The sequence below is a fragment of the Chanos chanos genome, chromosome 13, assembly GCF_902362185.1.
Source record: "Chanos chanos chromosome 13, fChaCha1.1, whole genome shotgun sequence".
NCBI lineage: Eukaryota > Metazoa > Chordata > Actinopteri > Gonorynchiformes > Chanidae > Chanos > Chanos chanos.
This window is the reverse complement of record NC_044507.1, coordinates 16,684,785-16,703,142: the sequence shown is the minus strand read 5'-3', so window position 1 is coordinate 16,703,142 and position 18,358 is coordinate 16,684,785. Positions and strand designations below refer to the sequence as shown.

The window sequence follows — 18,358 nt, the reverse complement described above, 5'->3', positions numbered from 1 at the left end:
TAAAAAAATTAAAGAGAGATTCCCTCTTCCCGATCAGGCGACGTACTACAAATATATTGTGTGTAATACATAAATGTCCCCTGTCCAAATCTGGTTTGCTCTCCGTTCACAAATGCGATTTGTGACACGGGTGTGCGTTGTGCCAAAAACATGTAATACAGTACATGTCTTGTGCTGTTCAAGTGTGCACTCTTTGATCTATTGATAAAGTTTGATTTGAAGAATGCGCCAACAGGGGATTCTGGGTAGGTCAGGAACAGAGAGTGTAGGACGCCATGTGCTTTTGAGGGGAGAAGGACCGACAGCTTGAGGCAGAGGTTTTGGAGTTATCCGGGTGTTTGCCGGACGAAATTACCTAAACGGGTAGATTTTGGGAATCGCTAACATGTACTGCACCAGGCATTGTATTCGGGCGGCTCTGCGGGTTGCGGCAAAGGCACATCGGTAAGCAGAAGCATTGGTTAAAGAATTGATGACATAACGAGCAGAGAACCAGGGGACCGGTGGTTGTGTAAATAGACTTTTGGGTGTCTCAAGGACAATAAATTTCTCATCAGGTGATCATGCATTAACACTAGCCAATCATGTCCACGTCAGAAAACAGTGTAACCTTCGTAGATTTTTGTAATTTGTCGGCTGATAATGCTCATCTCTCTCTGTCCTGCTGGCTAGTTAGCTCGCTAATTGCTTAGCCTCCAGTCGCTAGCTGATAGCTGTTTTAAAGGCATAACCCATCTTTTTATTCACCGGTTCAACAGTACAGTTGCATTGGTTTTCCTCATTTGTACTGATTTTTTTTTTTTTACGGCGAATGCTTCGTCAAACACGTGCATAGACGTTTTAGTGAGTATCGGTGCTCTTTTCCATGTTAGTTAACCAATTGTCGCTTCTCCGCGTTAACATGACGTGAAGGTCAACTTTAGTAATGTAATTATTGATAACCGACTTAATTTTGATTGTGGCCTTAAGTAGCGAAGTGTGGACCACGACGATTTTAATAATACTGTCTTAATTCGTGCATGAAAGATTAATTTCGTAATTATAATTTCACATTTAACAATCGGTAAGAGCTCGCTGAGGTGTAAGAACGTGAATTCCATATGTGCAGTTCGTATATTACGTCTTCTGACTGGGTCTCTTGTCTCTTAAGTGTATTGAAACCACAGTTTTATATAATTTGAACAAATAAATGCGTTTAATGTACTTCTAAAGGCATTTTTTTTGTTTGTTTGTTTGTCACTGCTAGAAAATGTAAAAAAACAATCTCAGGTGTAAACTGGTGTGTGAGTAATTACTGATGTATTATTGAATGAACTTCACAGACATGACTTCAAAATACCAGCACTATGCAGTCTCAGAATGCTCAAGACCAGTCCAACCAGTGCATCTGATGCTATTGCCACTCCCCCTCTGGATGGAGGACCCAAACAGTACTCTCCTAAAATCCAACAGCTTGTCAATGACATTGCCAGTCTCACCCTCCTAGAAGTGTCTGACCTCAATGAATTACTCAAGGTATAGAATGAAATACAGTAATGCTCATAAACATTAGTGACTTCCTACCAGTCTCCAAGACTAAGTCACTGACATGTGAACATTTTTTTTTTCCCCCTAGAAAACTCTAAACATTCAGGATGTTGGAATGATGCCTATGGGTGCTATGGCTGCTGCACCGGCTGTACCTGCAGCTCAGGTAATGGAATCACCGCCTTTATTTATTTATTTATTTTTGCACAAAAAATTAATACCCTATGCATCAGTTATGTTTGTATGATTTTGTCTCTCCATACTTGAATGCCTTTTTCAAATCTGTGTCTACAGGCTGTAGAAGAGGAAGCAGCCCCAGCAAAGAAAGAAAAAACCCATTTCACAGTTAAACTTACAGAGCTGAATGCAACAGAGAAGGTCAAATTGATCAAAGAAGTAAAGAACTGCATGCAGGGCTTGAACCTTGTACAGGTATATAATCTTTTTCTGATCAAATATCCATGATTTTGGAATCGTGTCATTGCTGTGTCCACATTAGCATAATTGATAACTGTGTATTGTCCAAAAACAAGGGCTATTCTCGTTACATCAATTTAAGATGGATTTCTTCAGTTTTCTGTGTTTGTGACAACAGATACAGTTCTGTAGCACACAGGTTCTCTGTTTGGGTTTAAAAATGTAACTTGACAACATAAAGCCCGTTTCTGTTAATGATTTAAATTGTAATTCATGTATAAAATGCAAGTTGCGCACAACAGAATCTAATGTTGAAGCTCAGTGGTTCTAAAGCATAGACAGTTTATAATATGCTTTACATTGTATCAGCTTTGTTTCAACACTGTCTCTTTTACAGGCCAAGAAGCTTGTGGAGTCACTGCCTCAGGAGATCAAGGCCAATGTGTCCAAAGAGGAAGCGGAGAAAATTAAGGCAGCACTTGAAGCAGCAGGGGGCACTGTGGTGCTGGAATAGACACGCACACTACTTCCCTCCGTCCTGTTTTAAGAGTGATTATTATCTCTGTCTGTCTTTAAAAAATTCTTTTTTTTTGTACAAGAGATAGATGAAGGGAGTCTGGAAAACAAAAGAAACAAATGCCTTCAGCGTTGCCATTTTGTTTACCAGTGATATCCTGGGTGGCAAAAACTCACAGACTGAACTCACAGACTGAGCCTTGAGAATCCTCACCACCCAGTCAAATGCTTGTCCTTTTGTCTGTCTGATACTTTCAGCCTTTGGGCTATGGGTGTGCAGGTAGAGCAGACAGTTTGTGCCTGTCGCTTTGTCTGCCCAAAACTGAGACATACCCTAAGCATAGGGATGTTACTATGGATGCCTGTGGTATAATAAACACCTTACATAGTACTGTAATGAACTATGTGTCATGATATGACTTGATGATAATAAATCGGTTGATTCATTTCACTTTTAATGTAGCTCTTAAGTCTTGAAGTCTTGCTTTGGTGGTTTACTGATGAAGACCATGAACATGGAGCCCAGTGTATCATTAGTCCATATATATATATATATATATACACACACACTTTTTTTCTGTCAGGAGAATTTTGTAATTTGAGAAACTTGACACCAGAGTAATTACCTTAAGACAAAGAGATCTGTCATTGCACTGGAATTTGGCAGTGAATTATTTCAAGAATGTTTGTGATAGTAATGTAAATTTACAAATCTCTAGCAATTATGTTAAATGAGGGGAATTTTAATTGTTAAAGATAATTAAACATCTGCTGCTTGCCTGAATGTAAAGACATGGAGGTTCCAGTGATAATGACAATGCACATTGTGGTAGATATTGTGCAGTATTGTAATATAGTTCCTGTCCCCAGATTCCTGGACTAGATGCATAAGTTCCGCTCTAAGTGGCTCAGTCATTTTACATTTTTGACAAACTGTTACGGTTGAATTTAAAGGCTTTCGGCAGAAGTGAGATATTTAACCCTTTATTGCTGTAGCTGAGGGTGGAAACCATGAGTTATCTGTCATATCTGTTTATTAAGATCAGGAGTGAGAACCATAAGAAAAAGACCTTGTATTTTTGAAAGACACCCACATTTTTATGGTGTATGGATCAAAATTGGACTGAGAATACCTAGTCAAAAGAATTACAATGAGATGAATGATTCCAGTTGCACCTTGTGATTTTTATGGGACACTAGGTACCATTAAATGTTGTACTCCAGATTATTTCAGAGTATTTCCACTCTTCAAAATCTTATCTGAAAGATGCAAGGAAAATATAATCAGTACAAGTGTACAAGTTCAATAGCTGGATAGTGTGCTACCTAATCACATGTTTTGATCATTCCAGCACCAAGGATACGCAGTAACTATAGTTTCCTCTTTTATGGACCTCAGCTTTAGACTCGAAAGTGAACAAAAATAGAATATGATTTCAGCTATTCAGATTATTAGTTAAAAACATTTTTCTATTAACGTACATCAATTCCTGCATCCCTGATTTTACAGCCATTGCCAAGAAGGTTTCACTGACATTGCTGGTTCTTGCTTTGGTGAAATATCCCTTTTCAGTTGAAACGTGTTACATTTATAGTTTTGTCTCTGCAGTGTTGTATATTCATCATATTCATCTCTTTTATGTAGAACAAGCTTAATTTTGAATAACAAACTCAGTTTTATACTTCTTCAATACATATTGGACTTTTTGTACGTCTTGCATTACAAAATGAAATAATACAGTGTCATTTTCGTACGATAATGAAGAGACTCTCATTATCTGTGGGCATAGAAGAGTGCCGCTTAATAGCACACTGCCTGCTTAATAGGTCACTTCAAGTTATGTCTGAACAGCTGAGTGATTAAATTTCTCGGTCCCTTTGACTTGGTGCCAGCAGTGACACCAAAACAATGACTCAAGCTGAAATAGTAAGCCTCCACAAATCGACGTTTTGAATAAAAGAAAACGTATCAGGTCAAGTTACTGCAAGCTACAAATTCCAAGTTAAACTTCTGTATCTAAAAATGGGTGATAGGATGCGCTCCAGCTACCAGTTAGTAAACGTCTTACCACTTACTTGTGTTGAATTAAATAAACGGATGTTAACGAATAACGTTTGTTGTAAGTATCATTTTTAAAACGCTTATTTAATGTATTTATATAAACAATTCCAAATTCGGAGAATCTCATAGCACACTAAAATCAAGCGCGGATGTCCCACAGGACGGCGCGCTAAACCCAGCAACAGACTGAACAGTAAAAAAGGTGACATTGCAAAAGAACAGCACGCAAACTGCAACGGTAAAAAGTGGAAAAGGATGCATACACAGTCACCCGAAATTAAAGCATTCTTGTGCCAGATATATCACATTTACACCCAATAATCTCTTATCTCTTTGCCTCATGTTCTTTCCAACGTTTGTAAATTCTCTCCGCTGAATATATATGGAACTTTCTGTCGACTGACATAACGACACTTTTTATGTTTTGTTTGAGACACACATATGCGCAGAAATTTCGACGTCTTTAAGCAGGCTACACAATTATAACAAAAATCATGTAACTCCTTTGACTTTTAATGTTAAACAGTATAAGAGGCAGGGGACATATTGCTGCACTTCAGAGACCTCAGAATGTTTGGATCCAAGTAGGCTACTAAGCGTAACCTTGACATTCTGTGTATCAACTTTAGCGGATTGAGTAGGGTCATATGATCACCCTGATGCACCTAACGGCGCAACATTAAATTCTACATTAAAGTAGTGTATTACACGTTATTTGCCATGCAGTCAGTGACCGTAGTACAACTCTGCTGTATTCCTTTGTTGTGTTTACTGACAGACCTACCAGCATTTTTGCCTCAACAACCTTGGTCTCTCGACAACTCAGCAGGCGATCTCAAGTAGAGCTTGCTACTATTTATGTTGGTCACGTACACTTCCACCCAGAAACCAGCTGCGCACATTCTTGGCAAGGAGAATGCCAACATGTCTCTTCAAGAAACGTCGTAATACATAAAACACATAAGACTAAGCTAAAATAAACGAACAGGTCCCACGTTCAGACTTAAATTCAATGCGGACTTTAATAGCCTATGCTGAAAAGTCACCGGACAGAATCAATCGTTCCGTTGTTTTAGATGCTTTACCTTGTTTCCGCTTAAAAATACCTCACTGGGTTTTCCGCACTAACAAATACTCTCAGAGAATTTAAAAAAATTACTGAGAGCGGTACATGCAATCAACAATCTGCAAGGTGTCGGATCATGCGAATAGGGCGGGTAAAAACAATTGAGCGTGGCGTGCCAGTCTTAAAGCGACACTGGATCAGTTACACTTGGCAGTCTTTCAAAAGATGTCCCCGCCACTTTAAGAGCTTGAGGCGATGCAGAGTTCCCCTAAGTCCATGTGGGGCAACTTGGGCAGGACGTTGAAGCAGTCACGCTATCTCATGTTGGACTTTCTGAGTGTATGACCGTAAGAATTTATTCATGGTTTTTTTTTAAAATCGAGAAACCGAGCTGTGGCCTGAACTGAATGAACTTCTTCCTTTTCACTTCACAGCTCGTGATGCGGTTTTGATAAAATGCCAGTGGAACTAATATTGTCGGAAAGTTTAGTCCGCCGGGCAACGTCATTTACAAGTCACCTACATTTGCGAGGATTAACCAAGCGACTTTATTAAGCAATCCTGCCGGGTCTACTCTGTCGTGCCGGAGGTGCCCCATCTGTCTAAACGCCCCACTCATAATAGAACACAATTTACAATTATGGCAGAGAAGCGGATTTCGCGCTGGTACTTCGGAGGAATTGCGTCTTCTGGAGCTGCCTGTTGTACACACCCACTGGACCTGTTAAAGGTACATTTAGTAAACATAACAACTAGGTAGGTTACGACCTCAGCGTTTGTCAATGGTAGTGAAGTCAGGAGGGCCTCGAGCCAGAGGAGCGCGCGACGCACGTAGGGTCGAATTCGCCCACACGCATGCTCTAGAAACAGTGCTTTGCCAGTTTGTCTGAGCCAGAGACACAACCTTCCAGTTTTTCCTTTGCATGATTTTTCCAAAACAGATCTTAGTAAAACTAGTTTCTGACAACAGTAAATGTTACTTCTGTTTGTTGGGTATTTCTTTAACTCCTGCCCTCTAGGTACTTTTGCAGACTCAGCAGGAGGTGAAGATGAAGATGACAGGCATGGCTGTGCATGTGGTGCGCAGTGATGGTGTGCTGGCACTCTATAGTGGGCTCAGTGCCTCCCTCTGCAGGCAGGTAAGCACACACACACACACACACACACACACACACACACCAGACACTACATTACTCAAGCACCTCACAGTTGACATTTTCTGTTTTCAGGATCACCCAGATGTATAGCCTAAATTTTATTTAACAAGGTCATCCAAACTGGAATCTAGTATTGCTCAAGTTTTCATTTAATTTAATGGAAATGTGATATCTAATATAGTAATTGAAAAGATTGGTCTCACTTTGGTCTTTTGTCCATGTCTGATACATGCACATTCAAAGTAACGCACAGTCTGTTTTTGTTGTATTCATCAATACATCTGTGACAAACTGATCTTCTAGACCAGCCTATGTTATCTCTGCCTTCTAGATGTCTTACTCTATGACTCGTTTTGCCATTTACGAGACAGTACGAGATATGATGGCCAGTGGAAACCAAGGTCCAATGCCCTTCTATCAGAAAGTCTTACTGGGTGCCTTTGGAGGTGTGCAAAACCATAATAGATTTGTCTCAGTTCTTTTCTTTCCCTGTGTCAAATAGTGCTATTAGTTTGCTTAGCGACCACTGAGAGTGGACCTTCTCTCATCTCATTTTCTTCCCTTGCCTGTAGGACTCACTGGTGGCTTCATTGGGACACCTGCAGACATGGTCAATGTTAGGTGAGTTTATACTATAAGTAGTGATTTTCTGTCCGATAAAGAGAGAGAGAATATTGCAAGAAGGCAGAAATCTGCCAATGTGCAAATCAGGTCTTGGGAGCAAATCTTATTTCTTCATGGACTGTGGTCTTAACTTTAATGGTATTTTGTACTAAACAGACACTAAAGCACTGAGAGTACATATGATTACACAGATACAAAGGCAAAAGAGTCACTTCACTACAGTTATTTGAAGAATTGCCTCCCTGTTATGGTACTGTGAAAAATTTAATCACTTCACTACAGTTATTTGAAGAATTGCCTCCCTGTTATGGTACTCCTGGAAAATTTAATCGTATCTCTTAAACAGGATGCAAAATGATGTGAAATTGCCGCCGGAGCTCAGGAGAAAGTGAGTTTGTGTCATTGTGTTAAAGAGGTTAAATGTTTACGGCAATAATGAGACCAAATAAACCAATACTGCTGTGTCATCTCACTATCTTGTCCGTTTTGCAGCTATGCTCACGCCCTTGATGGTCTCTTCCGGGTCTGGAAGGAAGGTAGGAACAGTAGAATGAATGGATGGATCGATTGCTACTGAAAAAAAAAATCAAGAAAATGGTTATATGATCAATCAAAGATATTCTCTGTCGCTTAGTCTTTTGGCCTCCTTATTCTGTATCTTCACAGAGGGTCTGAAGAAGCTGTTCTCTGGAGCTACCATGGCATCCAGCAGAGGGGCTCTAGTGACTGTAGGACAGGTGGGAATGTAAAAGATTTTTGGGGTGTGTTCTGTGGTATCATATACAGGACAGTTTGGTTCTTCATTCATTCTCTCTGTTTTGTCCAGCTGTCCTGTTATGACCAGGCCAAACAGCTGGTTTTGGGCACAGGTGTCATGAAGGACAACATTCTCACTCATTTTTTGGCCAGTCTCATTGCGGTGAGTAACCTGTCTCTGATTACAGCCTGATGGATTTTGAATGGTTATGGCATTTTACCTTCACATACAGAGGTTACAGTTTAATTGCTCGCATGCCTTCTGCGCAGGGTGGTTGTGCCACTGTTCTCTGCCAGCCTTTGGATGTGTTAAAGACCAGACTGATGAACTCCAAAGGGGAGTACGTGGTAAGAGAAGAGAGTCCTAAGTAACGACCTCTCTGCTTTACGCTTTTGTTACAATGTCCCAGCTTAAGCCTTTTACTGATATTCAGTTGGACAGCCCTGTAAAAACATGGTGTAGAAGGAGACATACCTTACCGTGTTCTTATTTCCCTTTTTATATGTGTTCTTTTGTTTCCTCTTCGGTCACCGCACTGTTTTTCTGTGTCAGGGCCTGATTCACTGCCTGACAGATACTGCGAGATTAGGACCTATGGCTTTTTACAAGGTGAAATGAGTTTTTCCCATCTAGCTTTTTTTTTTTTATGAACTCAAAGCTGCTGAAACAGAAGACAGTTTTCCGTGGTTTGTAACCGAATGCGCTCTCTCGCCGCAGGGTCTCGTACCAGCCGGAATACGCTTGATCCCACAAACAGTGCTGACTTTCATCTTCCTGGAGCAGCTTCGCTTGAACTTCGGAATCAGGGTCATCGCCTCAACATGAATTTCTCGACCCTCTCCCAAATTGTTTTTATCTCCTCTGCTTCCCACAGTACAGTACAGTACAGATGAGACAGCAGAGAGCATGCCAACATCCTCCATCACCTCAAACTGGCTTGGAAATGCTGTTCAGTCAAAGGGCCATAGACAGAAATAACACATGATGTGCCACAAACTTTCTTCTCTAAACTGCAACTTTAAAACAGTTACAGTTGGTGACAGCGATGGTACTGTTTAGTTCAATGCCAATTTGCATTCTTTATGTGAAGTTTTTGAAAGTGCAGTTCAGACACATATTCATGCATTGTAGATGACGAAGTTTATATATTTGTGAAGTCAAATATATATATCAAGATGTGTTACACCATGTGTTTGTTTTGTTTATTTCATTTTGATTTTTTTTAAAATAATTTTTTATGTTGTTTGATGGTGTCTGATGAACAGTAAAATATTGCATCCATTTGCTTTGCCTAACAAATAACTGAGTTCTAGATTTTTCCATTTTTATTCTGGCCTCCTTGCTCCAAAATGTAATACTCATCTCCCCAACACTTATTTTCTTTGTTTAGATGTCAAATGAATCAAAAAACCCTTCAAATTTTTGTGACAGCTATATAATAGAGTTTTGAAGTTTTGTAAACTCAAAGACCATAACTGTCATTTTCATTTGTTTGTCAATGACTCTTGAGGAAAATGATTTCATAAAAGGGAGAAATATCATCTTAAAAGAATGAAAAAATATTAAAAAGAAAACAGGACCCTTTTTTGCAACCAAAGTGATATTCAATATGATGTACACTGGTAATTAAATTCTTTTGCATGTTTTGTTAGTGGTTATGGCGTATAAATATGTATTACTATTTTATTGCTTTTTCGCCATTAACCGTATTTACATCCAATGCAAAGGTAACATTGTTTATTTCTGTAATGCCTCCAGGAGGCGCTCTTGCATTATGAAGGCCCTTGATGGTGCATCAGAACAGAATCTGCGCCTTTGCCTCGGCCAGATGCTTTTTTTTTCCCTCCTCTGTGTCTTGGCCCTTCCATCCCCTTTTCTTAAATAGGGGTAGCTACTTGCTGGCTGCCGTCCTGTGGGCCTGTGGAACAAAAACAAGAGGTTCTTCTGTTCTCTTCATACCTCCAAAACATAAACTCCACTTTAACAGATGACTGGCTTTTTTCATTCTCTGATGGACTGCCAAACAGTTGCATAATAATAACTCAAACGTATTATACTACAAGCAGGGCCAGAGAACAGATCTGATATCTGTACGGTTTTCAAATCATGTTGCTTCACCAAGCCTAAGTTTGTACTACAGGGAGATCAAGCCAAAGAGAACAAAAAAAATAAAGAAGGAAACCAGATTCCAAAGTATCCAATTGTCAGATCTTCAAAATGATGACAATAGTGCACGGCAGAAACGGCTCTGGAAAGAAAACTCTGGTTCTTGCAGAATCAGCGATTAAACTGAAATTTGCCATCCTGAGCTGACTAAGATGAGCGAAGAAACAGAACACTGGAGAACTGCATGTCTTTTCTTTACTTTACATGTATTTTACTCCTTGGCAGAGAGAATAGCACACTGTTATTTATTAAATATTAACATAAATATGTATGCGTTTCTTTGGTTTTTTTAAGGATTCGTGAGGACACATTAAGTTGTTCAGTTGTTAGTGAGATTTGGGAGTTCAATTTCGGTTCAAAGTGTTAATTATTTCAAAATCTTTCCAGCAGTTTACCTTTTATTTATAGCTATTTGTTTTATTCGCAGTCAATTTATTTCAGTTCTAATTAATAATGAATTAATTTGCCATCATTAATTACATTTCATATATTCAGTTTCTGACATAGTGTTAAACATACCACTCTGAAGTAATTATACCTTTCTTCCCCACAGAGTTTATTCCCAGTTCTTAAACCGCTTTCCGACACTACCTACTCAGCACGCTTGTATTAGAATGTGTACAGGAGACAAAATGCAGAGCAAATATTTGTTTATGTTAAAACAAGTATTCTCTCTCTGAGTCTCAGATGTCTTGCACTGAATGTCTTTAGCGTGCTCCTGGCCTCCTGGTGGGCTGACCGCTAGACAGTCAGATCTGGCAGCTGTGTGTGTTTTTGCCTCCTTATCGCTGAGACCGGAGCCTGACAATAGTTTAGCTCATTCAAACAAGACAGACTATGTAAACATTTTTAAGAGCAATTAACTCTATGTTTTTTTTTCCCCCCATCAGCATGACCTCAGTGAAATCTCCCACTGAGATGCTCCCCATTTCACCCTCCTTTTTATCCCATGCCTCGCGTTCTATGACCAGTACTGGGAATCCTGCTGTGTAAATGTGTTATTTTCACAGTGCTGTTTAAGGGGCAGTTACAGAGGGATTCCCTTGTCTTTGGAGAAGAGAGTAGCGGGGTATTCGTATGCCATGCTGCGCTGAGTGACAGGTTCGGTAGGAGAGGGTTGCATCCAGCTTTAGAGAAATAAATATGTCAGATGAATGCGTGGACTTAACACAGATAGAGCTATCACTGAGTAATCTCTCAGAGCGTAGAGCGTGCTCTCTTCATCAGACCACAGGCAAAGACACAGAGTACCTTATTTGCATGTGTTTTACATGTTAAGCCTGTTGTAATCATTGGATAACTGCAATGAGAAAAAGCAAACTTGGGGGGGGGGGGGGGGGGGGGGGGGGGTGGAAACACCCTGTCAGTGCTTGTTTGCCATTAAAAACAAACAAACAACCCTACCCCCCCCCCCCCCCCCCCCCCCCCCCCCTCCCCAGTAATTTCATTCAGTATTGCTCGCTCTGTGTTTTTTCTCCAGTCTTACCTCTCACTTCAATATCATGCAATGTTCTGTATGTAATGACAAATAATGACCCACAGAAACAAAAGACATCTATATCTAGGCTTGTGTGTTACCTCATATCCGGACAGTTTTTTTTCCACATAATAAATGATAATGTGCCCAACAACATAAAAGGCAGGTCATCCTACCATATTTTTTTTGTTTTTTTGAACCACTCATATTTTAGGTTAGGTGCAAATATTGTTAATGTTTGTCCATAATTTCAATAACCTTCACAAAGAGCGAGTCTCTTGCACAACCAACACAAGTTGCTTATCTGTTGTGTAGACATGATTTAAATGGGAATGTGTCATGTAATTCAGATTTGTATCCTATGTTTGTGAAGCTACCTCATCATAGTTCTCTAACCCCTTATGATCTTTAACAGACAAAGCTTTCTTCCCAGGCCACATCAAAGTAGCTACATAGCCAAGAACTACTAGAACCGACATTGCTGACACACGGTTACATTAACTGCTCCTTTAGGTATCAGCTGGCACCTAAAGACTGAGAACTCATTTTGATAAAAGACAAGATCTGAACTCAGGACTGACCTTTAAAACATGACATAAATAAATGTACCTCCCAAATTGAAAGGCAAATCAGGTTATATTCATTATATTTTATCATTTTTTTTGTTCTCAAATAAAAGAAAAAACACTTTGAATGCTCATATCTCAACATTAGATATTGCTATGAGAAAAGCACAGGGGCAGTTGATCTCAGTTTTAGTTTCTTAAGCGTGTTTGAGTGGTTTTAAGCTTTGATTCACTTCAAATGTCCAAACAAAGACAACACAAAAGGTACACTGTACTACTCACTGTAATATTTCTTCCAAAATGAACATATTGTGCCTCTCTCCCTTGTCTTTGTCTGAGGTTGTTTTGGCCCTTGCTAAGCCTCAACATTTTGTGAAATGTGCGTGCACAGCCAAATGCCACCCTAGAGAAACCCCTGTTCAACCTTAAAAGACCCCCGTCATGTCACGATATGGTAACAGTCAATGTTAATTTATGCAGCGTGTGAGTTAATAGGGAAAAATGCATTAATTACATCTTTATCCTGTTCCCCTGTTCCATTTTGCTCTCTTAGCGATTTGTTGCAGAGTTGTAAATGTAGTTTCTGTGGCCTGGCAGCACATCAGAGCTGAGTTAATGGATGGTCCTATGATAGAATGGAAAAGCTCAGGGACAGATGGGGAGAATCAAGCCAGAATACTGTTTTTTTCCCTTTATGTGTGGGTGTGTGTGTGTGCGCGCGTGTGTGTCTGTGCCTGTGTATGTGTGTGTGTGTGTGTCTGTGCATGTGTATGTGTGTATGTGCGTGCATGCGTGTGTGTGCGTGCATGTCTGTGTGTGTGTGTGTCTTTAGAGTAGAAATCCCCTTTTGGGCACTCCAATCTGTTTGGACTGAGCAAAAGTACATGTTCTGAAGGGTACTACAAAAGAACAAGAGACATCATGAAAAGGCTAATTTTTTTTTTTCTCACTGTGTGCCTTTAACCAACACGCACAGTTTCTAGATCAGTAAAAGTGCATTAGATTCCTGTACATTAGACAGACACAGATGTACCTATATGTTGAATGCTTCAGTTTTGGCTTGACATCTATTGATGTCTTCTACCTCCTGAGTGTGAAGTTGCAACACTGCTTAAGTTTTGTGAACTGTGGACTTTTGTTGTACGGTTTGTTACTTTTTTATTCAGTTCCCCTGTTGCTCTGCAGAGAAAAGCTATATCTGCGTTTATCTCATCAGCAAAAGCAGTATCTGTTAATGCAGAATGAACAGGGTTGTGCAAGTTACTGAAAACTGTAATTCGTTACAGTTAGTAGTTACTTCTTTCAAAAGTAATTGAGTTACTTTACCAGTTACTGCATATAAACGTATCTAGTTACTAGCCAAAGTAACCTTTGCGTTACTTCTAAATGTTTGGATGGAGTGGCTTCTTGGTCAGCAGCGCTAGCACTGGGAGCTTTCGCGATTAGCTTTGTGTAAGTATATTGTTTTACCAGGTGCTTCAGAAGATTAGGATTACTATTCTTTGATGTGGATAAAGTTCACATAGACTAAAACTCACTAGTATATTTTTGTCCTTGTTCTCGAGGAGGGAAAATAATGTCCGTATTTCCAGGACAACATTGCCCAATCATTCCCTGAACTTTAAGCCATTGTGTGGGCTAACGCTGATTGATTGATTCATTCATTCACTACGCCACCGTAAGGTCGGGTGACGTTATATCATAAACAGGAAATTGGGGGAATAGGCTGCATTTGTCTGCTATAGTCTGCAGTTGTCCATTAATATTTTCATGCAGGACAAAACGAGCCAATTTAAATTTCACGAATTGTAATTGTGTTCTGCGATGGACTGGCGATCTGCCCAGGGTGTTTCCCTGCCTTTCGCCCTATGAGCGCTGGGATAGGCTCCAGCACCGCCTGCGACCCTGATTAGGATAAGCGGCTTAGATAATGAGTGAGTGAGGGAGTAATTGCGTAATTTAATTTGAAAAGGTAATTAGTTATATTACTCGTTACTGCCAAAAGTAATTGCAGAATTGCAGTAACGCGTTACGTCCAACAATGAGAATGAATGGCTCAAATTTAAGGATAGTCAGACTGCATTGTTTTTCAAACTTGAAAATACGTACTGCATAGATTTGTAAAATGGATGAACTAAAAAAAATGTCAGAATGTATTTGGAGTCTCACTTGTCACAACAAAACCATTTCATTCAAATCAAATAGCATCAGTGGCATTTTTTTGAATTGGAGACTCTAAACTGTGGCTGGTCAGGCTACATCTCTCTAATAAATTGTTTGCTTCTTCCACCAAGAGCCAGCGGCTAAGACAAAACCTCTCGTGGTTTGACTGAGCTCACAGTCAGACGTTTTATGAATGATCACAACTGAACAGCCTATGGATACAAAAACAGATGATGAGAAACTGAATAGCCTTCCAGTGGCAGTTTCAGTACTTTTGATCCTGTTGATTATAAAGGTGAGCTATTAGGTGAGAGGTCACTAATTTAACCTTCAGCTTGAACCCATCTACTCTGGTCTTTAAACGTGAGAACGCCAAAGAGCATGACCAAACAGCACAGTTCCAGACACGCTTACTGAATGGTATAATGTTACACTTTCATTTATGAAATTCTGCATTCATTTCACATGAGTGCAACTTCCTGAATTCGCTGTCTAATATCACTCTCCTAAACTCTTCCACAAGGCATACTTAGCAGCAGTCTGATCTCTCAGCAGTGTTTGCTGATTTAAAAACTTAATAACTATAGATGGTGGTTGTGCTTTTGTTTTAGGACCTGTCTTAAGTGTTCTTTAATAACTTCTCTTCCCATCCTTGCTCAACATGTTTTTCCGTAAGGCGAAATGCGGTGAACTCTTAGGGTGGCACACTCTGTGTCGCCCCGTTGTGTATAAAGACCTCTCGGCTCTCCTCTTGTGACTACTTTGGTGACATGGCAGTCTTTTTTAAAATGAGACGTTAGGCATTTACCCTGTCTGACACTAAAATAATTTCCCCTAATAAAACCAACACTAAATCACCTATAAAAATATAAATCTGTTTTATTGGTAGGACAATAGGGCCGTGCGATGAAAAATGAATCACTGATAGGTTTGTGTGAATTTTGTTTTGAACTGAATTTTTAAGTGATGAGAATGATAAGAACTTAACAGGGACAAGAATAAAAAAGAGTCCTCTGTGGTTTTTGAACAAAAGTGGTTATCTGAATATTCAAAATATATTATACTAACAAGAAAGGCTGTGCACCAAAAACATCTTAGAGGAGGAAGAAGGATCCACATGATTAGCTCTTCACCTTAGCGGCAATGCTAACTCATCCCATTGAAAGACTGTTCATTTTCATTATTCTCCGACAGCTCTTAAAGAGCAGGGCAGCTCATTAATGTGTCTACCTCCTAACCAAGAATAACCGGAGGTTTGGACATTAGCACACCGCACAACATATGACCTTTCAACAACCTGAAGCAAGTTGTAAATTCAGAGATTAAACTGTAATACAGCCGTTACGGCTTTAGCGTTCGGGAAAAAGGCCAGGGCTCTTTTGCGGAGGTCCAGATCAAGTTTCTGTTTAGTATTGTATTATAACAGCTAATTGACTCTTAAATCTAGCTCACTAATGTTTGTGTGACATCCCCTCAGAGTAACCGGGAATGTTGCAAAGAAAGGGTTACGGCTAAGACGCGTGTGATGGTATTGACCGATGGCTGACCTGCTGTACGCTGTGACTGGAGACAGTTTAGAGTACCTGAGGGAGAGATGAAGCAGCACACCGAGTTACAACTGGCCAGGCACTGCAGTCATAAAACAAGAGTTAGGATGAGACAGGGAGGGGTCGGGGGTGGCGGGGGGGGGGGGGGGGGGGGGTGCAAGCGGAGGAATATGATGGGGAGAAAACAGTGCTTCCCCAATGCCCATTTCGTGCTGCTCTGATTTTACTTCCAAGTCACACTGAAGGCATCTCGTCTCTGCGGGACCCGATACTTTCAAAGTCAGACCCTTACTTTGAGTCTCGGACAAGAAAAGTACAAAGCAGGTTTTAAATATCAGGAGTCAAGGGAATCTAACCAAGGGCAGTGCTGAAAACAGCATGTATCGCACTGGACTGCTAATGAACAAGAAATTAATGGTGACACCTTCGTCTCTCGGAGTTTGAGTGTCTCTCTCCTGTTTTGGAGAGCCTCTGCTTATCTCCTAGAGGCAAGCTGTTTAACAGGAGCGAGGCAAACTGACAATACACATATTTTCTCAGAGGGGGCAGTATTCAGAGTGACATCTGATGTCATTCACTAATTCAAAAGTTTAAACCAGGTTAGGGATGTGTGAAGGCAAGCCAATTGCTTATCTTATATGCAGTTTCATGCAAACACATCACACCCAATAAGAACTTGAGCCAGAATCTGAGTAGGATCATTAAATGATACCTGTGTGACAGTAGAATTGTTTGACCTATTTTTAGTAGGTAGATCTAACTCCTGGTTCCAGTCCATTCAGTATTTATTAAGTGGACAACTTCCCCAACTTGGGGTCTTTTTGAGTATTTCTAAAGAACAACTTCCAATGTTTCTTTTCTCCGGGTTGACCTCACGGGGCTCGTGGCTGTATTGCACATGTGAAGAGTTGTGTTTGAACAGGTGTATCAAAAACTGTAGAAATGTAATTTTCCAGACCAAGAATCAAAATGCCAAAGGAAAGGAGCCAGTCTTGAAACGATTAGAGAACACCACACACCCTCAGGGCGGCTGACATAATGCCTTACTGTTATGTAATTCCTCAGAGGCCTGAAGGCAAGGGCTAACCTGCCCAGGGCAATCCAATGTCAGAGCCATCCAATGTCAGAGAGGAGCAAGTTGGCAGCCGCTGGCTTGATCAAAAAAACTCTGTATGGGGGAAACCAGAGCGTAATACAAAACTGACTCAACCCGGCTTTGAGGAGCCAAGCAAGGCAGATGTACCCACCAGCTGAAGTCCTTATCTGTGGAGGCAGCAGGATGCGTGTCTGAAGGCTGACCTCAACCTATTAACACTGACATAGTTTGTGTGATGTTTGTATTCGGACTCGTTATGAGGCAATTTTCTTTCATTCTGTTTGTTTCCTGATTTTGGCTCGGGGGCCAATTCTTGGTAACATGTACGCTGCGGAAATTTAACAAGATATACAAAGAAGAGAACAGCACATCCGCATATGAATGCATATTTCTGTCGTCAGTAATGACTGGAAGGAACAAGCCATCTTTAATAGAAGTCTGCCTCGAACCCAAATGGCCCTCCTCCTGACATTTTGCTTGAGCTAGAGCAGAGCGGCGCTAATGTCCGAGACCCTATAATTATCACCCCGATGCGCTCTCTCATAAACTAACGGAAGATGATTGTTAGATGTAAATTGTTTTCCACGCCCTGTGGCCTTTGGGAATATAAGTAATCACTGACATGGGTAGAACTGGGTGTTAGGCTCTGCTCATTGGTTCTCTGCCTGTGTGAATGTCTGCCTGACATTCTCGGTCACAGTGAAAGCAGGTCAGGACTTCCCTTCTCTTCTCATGTGCATGAAATCACAGGCTCTTAGATGACTGAGTGTCATTGCAATTACACCATTAACTCGCTGATCCAACATAGAGTGTAATCACTAGTTTGTCTGGTTTTCGTTGCATCTGGTGCTTTTTCAAACCTTCCATTTAGAACATCAAGTAAGTAAATAGTGTAATGAAACAAAACATTATAAGGTGAAAGGAGAGTCTTATTTTGTTTTAGTAAAATGTAATGACAGTTGTTCTCCAGCTTAGTCATGCTCATTGATGGATGTTCAAGGTAATGTCTATATTCTTATATTCTTCAATTTTTGCACTTGGACAAATTGCCCCGGTAATTACGATAAAAGTGGAATGCATTTGTGTTCACTAAATGCATAGTGATGTACATGGTTTATATACAGTACTTTATTAAAAGTCATTAGCCTCTTAAACATGCACAGAATGCTTTCTTCTGCCGTGTTGTGGTTACAATGTGTTCTGGGTAGTTACAACAG

The 18,358-nt window shown here is 40.3% G+C and overlaps 2 protein-coding genes across 3 annotated transcripts; both read left to right on the top strand.

Annotated features, from left to right (window-relative positions):
* Positions 1-264: 264 nt before the first annotated feature.
* On the top strand, positions 265-2,911 carry mrpl12 (mitochondrial ribosomal protein L12). 2 transcript variants are annotated; one of them, XM_030790387.1, is made up of 6 exons: positions 265-444; positions 598-603; positions 1,323-1,515; positions 1,616-1,693; positions 1,822-1,959; positions 2,342-2,911. In XM_030790387.1, the coding sequence occupies exons 1-6, from the start codon at positions 386-388 to the stop codon at positions 2,456-2,458; spliced, it is 591 nt and encodes a 196-aa protein (XP_030646247.1). In that variant the 5' UTR covers positions 265-385; the 3' UTR covers positions 2,459-2,911. The 2 variants fall into 2 exon arrangements, with proteins under 2 accessions (XP_030646247.1, XP_030646246.1); XM_030790386.1 differs by lacking the exon at positions 598-603.
* A 3,317-nt stretch (positions 2,912-6,228) lies between these two features.
* Positions 6,229-8,951, top strand: slc25a10a (solute carrier family 25 member 10a). The gene is made up of 11 exons (XM_030790793.1): positions 6,229-6,318; positions 6,608-6,727; positions 7,077-7,191; positions 7,318-7,366; positions 7,716-7,757; positions 7,862-7,905; positions 8,036-8,106; positions 8,196-8,288; positions 8,396-8,473; positions 8,679-8,735; positions 8,844-8,951. Exons 1-11 carry the CDS (start codon positions 6,229-6,231, stop codon positions 8,949-8,951), a joined length of 867 nt encoding a protein of 288 aa, XP_030646653.1.
* Positions 8,952-18,358: the final 9,407 nt, after the last annotated feature.

Excerpts from the sequence above, each read along its gene's own strand:
- slc25a10a (XM_030790793.1), top strand. The coding sequence starts at position 6,229 with ATGGCAGAGAAGCGGATTTCGCGCTGGTACTTCGGAGGAATTGCGTCT. Across the intron at positions 6,728-7,076 it reads GTGCCTCCCTCTGCAGGCAG|ATGTCTTACTCTATGACTCG; the intron begins GTAAGCACACAC and ends TCTGCCTTCTAG. Across the intron at positions 8,474-8,678 it reads ACTCCAAAGGGGAGTACGTG|GGCCTGATTCACTGCCTGAC; the intron begins GTAAGAGAAGAG and ends TTTCTGTGTCAG.
- mrpl12 (XM_030790387.1), top strand. The coding sequence starts at position 386 with ATGTACTGCACCAGGCATTGTATTCGGGCGGCTCTGCGGGTTGCGGCA. Across the intron at positions 1,694-1,821 it reads CGGCTGTACCTGCAGCTCAG|GCTGTAGAAGAGGAAGCAGC; the intron begins GTAATGGAATCA and ends CTGTGTCTACAG. Across the intron at positions 1,960-2,341 it reads AGGGCTTGAACCTTGTACAG|GCCAAGAAGCTTGTGGAGTC; the intron begins GTATATAATCTT and ends TCTCTTTTACAG.